This window comes from Oryzias melastigma, linkage group LG21, assembly GCF_002922805.2.
Source record: "Oryzias melastigma strain HK-1 linkage group LG21, ASM292280v2, whole genome shotgun sequence".
Classification (NCBI taxonomy): Eukaryota; Metazoa; Chordata; class Actinopteri; order Beloniformes; family Adrianichthyidae; genus Oryzias; species Oryzias melastigma.
The window spans coordinates 6,654,619-6,665,513 of NC_050532.1; the positions used below are offsets into that span (position 1 = coordinate 6,654,619).

Sequence of the window (10,895 nt, forward strand, 5' to 3'; positions counted from 1 at the left end):
CAAAACCAGAAAAAGGGAGCACATTACACCGATTCTGAAGTCCCTGCACTGGCTCCCCGTCAGCTTTAGGATCGATTTTAAGATTCTTAAGATTCTTTTATTAGTGTGTAAGAGTATTAGTGGTCTTGGACCTTCTTATCTATCCGAGCTACTTTTAGCCTATGAGCCTCCAAGAACCCTCAGATCCTCAAGTGCAGGCCTGCTAAAAGTCACACAGTAATGGTGGCTCCACTCTCTGTTTCTATTACATTGATCGAGAGTGAAATACTCACTCCAGAGTCAGAGAACTTCCATCTACCCATTTCCAGGTCCCCTCCGAGGCTTCATCAGATAGTCCAATCCAAACTGATTCCTTTTTCAATGCAGAAACAAATGTCTGTAAAAACAACAAATGAAAAAAGAATTTGCTTTCATCACATAGAGTATGCTGTTCATTGGTCTGTCAACAGATATTTCAATTAGATGTTTTTAAAAAGTTAAATATAGCTGAAGGCAAACATTTAAACAAATTAGAACTCAAATAATACACACAAAAGAAGGAAAAAATTTAAACTAGAGATCAGCAAATAAACTGCTGTTTCTCTGAATTGCTATACAGGTATGAGCACAATTCAGTTCATATGAATTGAGGCCATGTTCTGTTTTTTACATCATTAAACAATTGCCTATAGTAGGATATTTCGGTTAAATGATATTATTTTGATTCTTTCAATTTGATCTAAATTACATCAAGAATCTGTCCAAACCCAATCAAGATGGATGCATAAATAATATTGTTGATTTGTAAATATTGATGTAATCCAAAACAGACAATAAAATAACAACGCACATTTTCGTCATTGCTGTTTATCACCACCAGATCTGCTTCTCTGGCTCTGCAGAACTTCCTTGCTGCATCCCAGAACTTTGACTCTCCTGAGAAGAAGTAACAAGAGGAACCAAATCTGATCCATTCAGCAGGGCATCCTGTTTTCCCTGGAATACAATGGAAACGTTCAGCAAGACACATTATTAACATATCATTTGAAAGAAGCAAACTTTATTTCTTTTTACCAACAAGACTGTCCTGTAGAAATTTACAGAAAAGTGTTTTCTGTTCCCCCTGCCAGGTGTCAAGAAATGGTTGTAATGCATCAGATATATTTTTATTCCGCTGTCGGAACAGAGAGTTTGGCCTGTTCTGTGCTCTAAAACCAATCAATGAGGAAATGTTTGTCTCAAATTATTCTTAGACAAAAAAATATTTCAAGTTTAATTTGGATTTAACTGAATGACCCTTTAATCATCCTGAATTTATATTACTTAATTATTTTTGTACAGCAGAGTTTGCTAACAGAATTCCCTAAGCCTTGGATGACATTACTACGTCTTTTTTGTTCCATCTATCAGTATATATGTTTTAGCCAAATCATTATTATTTAACTCAAATCAAGTGTATTCGTCCAAGAAATGTTTTCATCAATGATTCAAGGAAGGACTCAGTGAAGTAATCATAGCTTTTTTTGTTTGTTTATTCCTTTTTTTCTACTATGGAATCCATTGAAAACAATGTATTACACATGTCTCTTTACTCTTTACTAATATTAATTTTTCATACAGGATTTTCATTCTTACCTTGTTTAAACTCCATCAGCTTCTTGGTTGCTTCAGTGAGTCTGGAATTCAGCCTCTCAATAACTGCATTCAGGTGCTCAGTCACATTGTCTTTGCTGTCAGAGATTTCTGGCAAATTTCTGACAGAGTCACCATCTGAAATGAAGTCAGGTCAAAGAAAACTCTCAAAAACTTATCTTACAAACATCAAAGACTTTTGAGAACAGCTTAGAAGGAATCACATCAGATGGACAAGAAGAGTGTTTCATCTTAGTCAGCAAAACTGATATGTCCTCTAAAGTGAAAGGCTTAAAAGTTGACCACGTGTGAGAAACAGGCTCCACTGCAACAACATCCTCAAAACAAAGAGGTGGGAGTTGAGCTTTGATCCTTCTAGTCTTGTTTACAAAAAACTCAAGAACTTAATTGGTGTCAGTGTAACCCAGGTGCAAATTGGTTATGCATAAATGTTTTAATATCATCAGATGAGTTTTATTTAGCTATAAGTAGTTCTAAATTTTGAGCAGGATTTGAACGCATCAACAGGTTCCCAGAATCCCTACGTGAAGCATCTAGCCCAACAGCCAATCAGGAACGAGGTTGGTCAAGCAAGCCCTGCCACCACACAGACACTCCTCGTGGCTTTTGCCGCCGTTGGTTTTTCCTTTTGGGCCGCGAGGAGGGATGACTGACTGCCGAGCGAGCTGAACATGATCAAGCAGAACGCGAGCGAGCGGACCTTGGAGGAGGACAGTGTGGTTTGCAGTTGCGAGTTGAATTATTGAATTATGTTTTACAGTTTTGTTACCTTTATTTTTATGTTAACTTTAAGAGAAGGATTTTACACACATCTGATTTATTTTGTATAGTTTTTACACATTGTTTGGAGTCATTTCTTATTTAAAAAGAAGAAAAATTCATAATGACAGAAGAATAATTCAGATCAATTTTTGGTGCAGTTACTAGCAGGCCTGTAGTGCGGAACACTACAGGCCTCAGGTTTTTTTGGTGGACCAGAACTTCAGGAAGAAGACTGAAGATCCATCAGATGGCGAGCCAGAGAGTCCACGGGTAAAGATACCCACATTGCATGTACACTCAGACCACAACAGGTGCACCAGAAACGATTCAAATAATTATTTTGTCAGCTCGTTGCGGTTGTTGTTGCTGCAGCTCGGTGATTAAAGTCGCTTGTGGGCAACTTTAAAAAACTTTAAAGGCCGAAGAGTTGAGGAGAGCTGGAGACACACGTCTGCTCGTGACCGGAACCAGAAGAAAAAAAAAAAAAAGGGTATATCCACGATTGGTAATGTTAGCAAGCAAGCCCTTTCTGAAACCTTTCTTGGAGATGCCATCTGACATTCATGACATGTTTTACAATACTCTGCCAGATCTTCATATAGACCAGGCCAATGAAAATGTTGAGCTATGGGATGATAGGTTTTAGCTTGTCCTAAATGTCCTGCCCATGGTGTAGTTTGTCCTAAGTTTTAAATCATTAACCAATGTAACTTGGGAACCACCAGCCTAGATTTTTCAGCATCTGCCATGTACAAAAGGTTGTTTATCATTACAAACGGATCATGCAGCAAGTTTTATGTGACAGATGTAGTTTTCTTATTTTCATTCACCACACATTTTTCAAACAATGGTTTGAGCGATAAATCATTGCTCTGACCTTCTTCAAAGTTGTCTAGGATCTACCGTTGAGACTCAAAAGACATTTCTGGAGACACAAGGTGAACCATATTTGCTTTTCCCACAATTTGTTTTTGTCGTTACAGTTTTGACGTTTTGTCTTTCTAATTTTACATTTTCCCTCAAACAGATCATCATCTACATGTGGTAGAGGTTCTAAACCCTTTGCCATTGAACATGTTACCCCAGCACAGGTGTGTGCCTCAGTGATTGATCAGATTTTCTAGTATTGGTAAATCATCTCCCAATATTACATCATAAGCTAACTGATCAAGAACTCCAACCGTTAACATAAATACTTGACCTTCAATTTCAAGAGTTACATCAGTAGTTGGATATTTTTTTCTGACACTCATGAACACAAGAGATAGTTACATTTTTATCAAAGTTTAGTAGTCCATTACTGAGAAAAGGAGACTTTATCAAGGTTTGTGAGCTACCAGTGTCAACTAATGCCTTTCTATGTTGACCATTGATGGCAACATCAACAACATGTTTATGTAACATTTCATTACATCTCACACCAGTGTCATCAGTAGAAGATATAACACACAGATCAACTGACTTAGGTTTTTGCAAAGGGCACAGAGCAGCCTTGTGTCCAAGTTATTGGCAATAATAACACACAAAATTGTGCTTGCTGTTGGAAATGGTCATTGGCCTCTTACCACTCCCAGCACTCAAATTGTCCACACCAGTCCGACATCGAGGCTTGTCCCTTCCATTCCTTGGTTTTTGAGCAAACCCCTTTTGCCTCGGATGGTCTCGATGAGCAGAGAAATAGCACTCTGCCAGGTCAGCAACCACCTCTCCCGACCTTGGGTTGTGTTCCTTAATCCAGGTTCAAACATCTGGATGCAGCACACGAAGATACTGGTCCAAAATGATTGTCTCACCAATGTCCACTTTGCAGCGGCTCTCGGGGTGCATCCACCACTGGTAGAGACCCTTAATCCTGTTGTATGTCTCACGTACTGTCTCTCACCATGTGTCAGAACTGCTGATGTTGGAGAAGACACCTGGTGAGCTGCTGAATGTGAGGCACCTGTGGCTGTAGGAGGTAAATCACTCTGGACATGACTGTCATGGTCATCACAGGGATCACGTTTTAATCTTGGCAAACTTTTTCTCAGTTCCTTAATATGTTCAAAAAGCAGGTCCTCTGTGCTCCTGGTGTGGTGCATGAATTCTTTAATTTCTTCAAGAATGTCAGAGTCAAAATGTTCTCTACTCACACCACTGGCTATGTTTTGCTTTGGTCGCACCACAGCAGCAATTTTTTCACCAGCCATGGCTGCTCCCTCAACTGGTAAAGATGCCAATTGCTTTATTTTGCAGGATTCATAAATGCCACATGTTCACATTTATGGGAGGAGGTGTTACGTCCTGCTGCTGCCTTCCCATCCAGTTCCCTTCGGCTCACCTGGCAGGTGTGGCCAATCTGCCTTGATTGGCAGATGGTGTCTATTTAAGACAGAGGAGGCCACACCAAGCCAGGCAGGGAGCAGAGCTGAAGGGAACTGGATGGGAAGGCAGCAGCAGGACGTAACAATCATCCTCATTCTCCTCCATTTGTGCAAAGGATGATGTTCCTGCTCCTCGGCCTTTTCCACGTCTCCTTCTTCTCATGGAGCTGGACTTTCTGCACCAAACTTATCAAACATGTTTGCCACATCCCACTTCTGACACCATTGTAATGCGTCTACCAGGCAGAAGTAGGGAAAAACCAGGCAAACCAAAGAAACAGCCAACCTCCAACTGTTGTTGCTGGGCAAATTAATTTATTTGGTCACAGAAAAATCAGGAAGGCCTCCTGACACTAGGTGTGTTTGAGATCCCCCACCACCTCGCCTGCATTGTTGGCGAGACCAAGCTGCTGCTGGAGAGGGCGGGGAAAGGCGCCTGAGATTAAGGTGAACAGCGAGACTGTACGAGAACAAGGAGTTGGGGGTTGTCCTCAACATTCGGTTGAATTTTAATATGCCACTCCTCTTTGTATGATCCGTGCTGTTATGTCTTTTATAATTATTTTAACATCTTTCAGAGTAAAGCAGATTAAAAAAAAAATAGCCGCAGGATTCATTTCATGAGCACTGTCCCAAATAAACAGATAAAATAGAAATTAAAGTTAATTTTAAAGACAACAATAACAGATATAACCACAAATTATTTGACATGTTTATATTTTCATCAGAGATTCACTACCTTCCAGAAAGAGTAAAAAAACCAACAATTTACTTAATTTAGCGCCAGTTATTTCACATTGAACTATAAGAACTTTCAGGACACCGTTTCCCACAATGCATTGTTTTGTAGTCCCTAAGGCGGCTTGAAGCCAGCGCAGTACCTATTTTCTGGCTTCGCTGGCTTATGAAGGCGTCTTGAACTCGCCCTTTTCCCGCAATACTTTGTGACACCGCACATTTGACGTTGCTGACAGAAACTAATCAGCATACACCGCGCTGCAGGCGATCTGCGCAGCGCCGGGTCCACCTTGGTCATCTCAAACACGCTTAATATTTTCAGCACTTCCTTATATAAGCAGGACACAGGGGTTACTGGAGCTACAGGACAAGCAATAGAATTTATGGTGTCAAACAAAACTTTAGGATTCTTCTTGTTCAGAGATATTAGCTGGCGGAAGTAGTCAGATCTGGCTTCTTTCACCATGTCATTGTATGAGGACACGAGATCCCTAAGGTGAAGCCTGTGGACCCTTGCGAACCTCTTTAAATTTTGAATAGTTTCATTAATCCAGGGATGCACTTCTTTCTGTGATAAGTTGGATTTGACAGGAGCCACTTGATCCAGAATTCTGACACAGTGATCACTAAGACAATCAACCAGACTGTTCACATTGAAACATTCCTCAAGTAAGTGGGGGTCAAACAGCTGCCTTCGAGACATGATGGTTGAAGAAGCAGGCTAAGAAGGGACAATTAACTCAAAGAAGACACCACTATGATTACTCATATGCACATCCTACACAGACAGATTAGCAATGCTCAGTCCAAGAGTAAAAACTAAGCCCAAAGTGTGGCCCTTATGATGGGTGGGGTCAAACACATGCTGCTCAAAATAAAAGTTTCAGTGAAGGATAAAAATTCCATTGCAGGAACAGGATGACCCTGAGACAGACTGGCGACCTGTCCAGGGTGTACCCCGCCTTCGCCCATCAGTAGCCGGGATAGGCTCCGGCACCCCCGTGACCCCGAAAGGGACACAGCGGTCAAGAAAATGGATGGATGGAACAGGATGACCTGTCAGTTACATTAAAATCGCCAAGTAGTACGATGATCATACTAAAGTTTTTTAAGAAATATCCAAGGTTTTCATACATTGTCTATAGCATTCAATTATTTCACGCTTTTCAGCAGCAGAGGTCCGTTTTATTCCCCATTTTGCTCAAAAATGTTGGTTTGCTTAATAATGTGGACCATCCTCTTTAGTAGTTTTTTCTTAAGTTGAGCTCACCTGACAAACTGATTATCATAGACGTCTGAGACACAATATCATCCATGAATTTAATTGAAAAACAAAGAATGTGATCATTTTCACACTTAAATACCACTTGCATAATAATTTGGAACGCACTGTATTAAAACTCCCCAGATTTTGAAGTATCCATGATCACCTGAAATAACCTAATTTGGCTTCTCTGACCTTGATGCACAACTGTCCAGATTAACGTATTCATCACATATTCATTCTTTCTTTTACGTTCCCACAAACACTTACTCACACCCAAGACACAGTTTGGAGTTACCATTCCAAATATAAAGCCTGTTTTTGGACTGTAGGAGAGGGCAGAAAACTCATGCATGTATGAGAAGAACATGTAAAGTCTACACTGAAAGGGGTCCAGCTGGGACTTAACCATTTAAAAGAAAAGATGCACCCCCCAACATTACTATCCAGCTTCTTATTCAACATCTTAATACAGAGCAAAAAAACAAAACTACTTTTTGACTTAAATGTAGAAGAAAAGAGAAATGTCTTGTCACATTTGGTCAGTGAGTGAAATACTTACAGAAGAGGCTGAAAACGATGAGTCCAGCCAGAAGGAGAACACTCAGCATTACCATGAAAATAATAACACTGAGATAACATCTTCTGTTGAACTTGATGGAAGCTACAGGAAAAAAAATAGCTGTAACCACAACAGTAAAAGCATAAAGTGAAATAATTTTGTTCTATCTTTGGGTTCAGTCTTACCTGGTGGATTTGATACAGGAAGTTGGCAAACAGGATTTTTGGATTTAACATTTCCATAAACGGCTTCCATCGTAAGGATGTAAAGTCTACGAATGTGTGAAAAACACAGATGTGTTCACTGAGAAGCTGTTGCTATTTCTGATTAATATTGATGTGGTGGGAAATTAATGTCATGTGACAGGAAGCAGCAGTGTGGTTAATCTAAGTGTCGTGACTAAAGCAGAATTTCTATTAAATTCAGCTGTTACTCTTTTTTTTAACTTGTCCTCTCAGCAGCTGTCCAAAGAGAAAAGAGCTGAAGGTGTCAGATTTTGCTATTTTAATAGAGAATCGTGAATCTTTGGAAACACAAGCTGCATATTTGTATAGGCTCCTTTTCAACATATTTTATTTAAAGGATAACTATAATACCATAATAAATACAATAAATGATGAATTAAAAAAAAATATATAGATGGTCATTAAAAAAAACTATCTTTAAACTTAAAAAAACAAAGGAAATTATGTTAGGAAAAAAAAATTATCAATATATTTAGATGATACTGTGATAGAAAAAGGTACTCCACATCAAATTACTTGGTGTAATTATTGAAAAAAAATTAACTTGGAAACCACATATTAGACATATCCAGAGTAAAATGTCAAAATTGATCACAATACTTAATAAAGTAAAATATGTTTTTGAACACAAATCATTCTATATATTTTACTGCTCATTAATAATGCAACATTTAAAATACTGTGTTGACGTATGGAGCAGTAACTATAAGGCGACACTACAAGACCTTTTCAACATTCAGAAACCTGCAATAAAGAATATTTTTAATGATGGACACTGTAAAAAATATTTCTTAGTTGTAAATTAATACAATTTTTTGATTTAGTTTATTTGTTTTGAGCAAAACATCTCTATAAAGCTAACAATAAAGTATTTACAATCAAAATTAAAGAGAAGCTGTTGTCAAAATATAAAATGGAAGAATATAGATTATAATTTAAACAAATGGTAATTGTGGATAAAAATTTATAGGATTTATAGATGAAAAGAGGAAAAATTGAAAGTTACTGGAATATTGTATTGTTTTGTTTAGATTTATATATTGTGAATTATTTGAGCTTCTGGAAAAAGACACAAAGGGGCTCAAATAAGCATTTGCTTCTGCCTATTTTTAAGTCCTTTTGTGTAATGATCTATTTATTTGAAATGAATCAAATGTAAAAAAAAAAGTTTTTGAATGGTACTAAGTTTCAGAACCCCTTTCTAGGCTGAAAAACGGAATAGAGGGGAGGGCAGACCACATTGGAGAGTTCTTTGGAAGAGAGCTGGAGACCTCCAATGATGGATCTTACATTGTGTTGTTGCTTCAAAGTATTTTATCTCTGTACTTAACCCCACTATCCCTGATTGCTGCTCTTTTAACGTTTGTTTTTACTCTTTTTAATATGATTTTTCTCAATTCGTTGTTGTCAGGGCACAAGCAGTAGACAAAGAGAAGTAGCAACTGCCTAACTTTACTGTTGGAGAAGTCAAACCTACATATCACCTCGGCAGGAAGCACAAAATAGTAGACAAACCTTTTGCTGTTTCAGTATGTGGTTTCAGTATGGCGCCATACTGTCTACTCCAGGCTGAAGCTGGAATTCTCCTTCTTCAGACTGTCCAAGTGTTTGTCCGGTTATAAGATAATTGCAGTGCTTTAAGAATGTTCTATGTTCTGTCTGCTGGTGAACTAGGTCTTGCTGCTATTTCATGTGACTGATTGTTTGTACTCTTGTTATCTGTGATCAAACTGGCATTAAAAAAAATCTTCATCTTCTTCTTTTTCTTTGTTTTTTGGTGGTTGGCAGTCAACTGGTGGGTTGTCTCTTGAGCTTTGGTCTTTTATTGTGGCCAGTCTCAGGCACACCTGTGCAATAATTATGCATGGCACACCATGAGGTGGAATAGCTTTTTGCTACAAACGAGAAGTGCTCAATTTACCAGATTTAGATTTGTAAAAAATAATAGAAAAAAAGTTTATTTTATGTATGTAGAAAATGTTTCAGTTTCTAAGATTTGTCTCATGACTTTTGAAGCAAAAACAAGTGTTGTGTTTATATTTTTATTACACTGTATTTGTATGTCCGTATGTACACACACACATTATTTCAGACCCTGAAATGTATAATAAAACACAAAGCTAGAAGCACAGAATGCACCGTTTTTAATTTTTTTTTCCCTTTGACAAATTTAAATTCCATTGCACAGAGATAAGATTGTGGGATGCCACAGAGTATTAGCCATGATGTGGTGATGTGTGGTATTTGAGAGTTGAAATCCAGCTAAAGCCAAAACTGTGTAAGTGGCAATTTAATGTTGAAACCCCACCAACTTGGTGTCAGAGAAAAACACTCTTACAAAAACTCTAAATTGTTACATATTAACTCTTAGTTTGGTCTTAATCTTGTTTGATTTGCCATCATATCGCATTACAAAAAAGAAAATAAAGCAAAACAAAAAAAACCACAAAATATATGGGGCTATAAGAAGCTATCACACAATTAAATATTCAAATATTTCTACAAGTATTTGTTAAACTTTCAAACTGAGCTGCAATTATTTTCAAGGCAGAACCAACATTTGGTTTTACAGTCTAGTTAAAAAGCATTTCTTGTATAAGCTTGTACCCTGTATGTATTTTAAAGGATTTTCAAATATTGGTTAAGTCTTTATGATGACATATAAAAATTGTTTAAACAATTAACATTTAATCTTTTTCACAGATAAACTGCATTGAAGTGTAACATGTAACATCATTCCAATGTCCAGGAAATCCATTTCTGATATGTCCACAGTTTTCCTCTCCATATCTGTCATCATGATTATCAGGTTGACCATGTCCCCAGAATCTGTTAGGTCATAAAATAACATAATTTAATTCAGAAAATATTGTCAAAAAAGTATCAGTAGTGGTCAAGCACATACACTTAAAGCACATAATCTGGAAGATTTAAGGGAACTTATCTTGTTGGAGGAGTTTATGAAACTTAATTTAAGTAAATTTAAGTGAACAAAACGTGACAGGTCTTATGAAAGCAGCGGTTTTGGTGGATGAGTTTATTTAGACTCATAAAAATGTGTTCCATCCATTGAAACATCGTAGTTCTACTAAACTCGTAAGAGTACATTCATTTCTGTTAGTGATGATCGTGAATGTTTTTATTGTCACCAGCCCCTACATTTGATATCTACATTTTTTGGCAATAAATGACAAAATAGCAATGTGGGGGGTGTTTGTTTTCATTTTGGTACTTTTAAAGGGTAATCACATAGTCCAGTTGGTTGCGTAATTCATGGAATATATCCACAGAGCTGTGTGACATATTTCCGGTTTCTCGGTGGCTTGGCG

At 37.7% G+C, this 10,895-nt stretch overlaps 1 protein-coding gene across 1 annotated transcript in view; it reads right to left on the reverse strand.

Annotated features, from left to right (window-relative positions):
- LOC112155535 (C-type lectin domain family 17, member A) overlaps positions 1-8,093 on the reverse strand; it is a 12,942-nt gene extending 4,849 nt beyond the window's left edge. Inside the window, exons 1-5 of the mRNA XM_024287215.2 lie at positions 7,507-8,093; positions 7,322-7,423; positions 1,615-1,749; positions 830-975; positions 273-376 (exon numbers count right to left, since the gene is read on the reverse strand). Coding sequence (XP_024142983.1) covers positions 273-376; positions 830-975; positions 1,615-1,749; positions 7,322-7,423; positions 7,507-7,576 — 557 coding nt within the window. The 5' untranslated portion in view covers positions 7,577-8,093. The remainder of the gene's footprint in view (positions 1-272; positions 377-829; positions 976-1,614; positions 1,750-7,321; positions 7,424-7,506) is intronic.
- Positions 8,094-10,895: the final 2,802 nt, after the last annotated feature.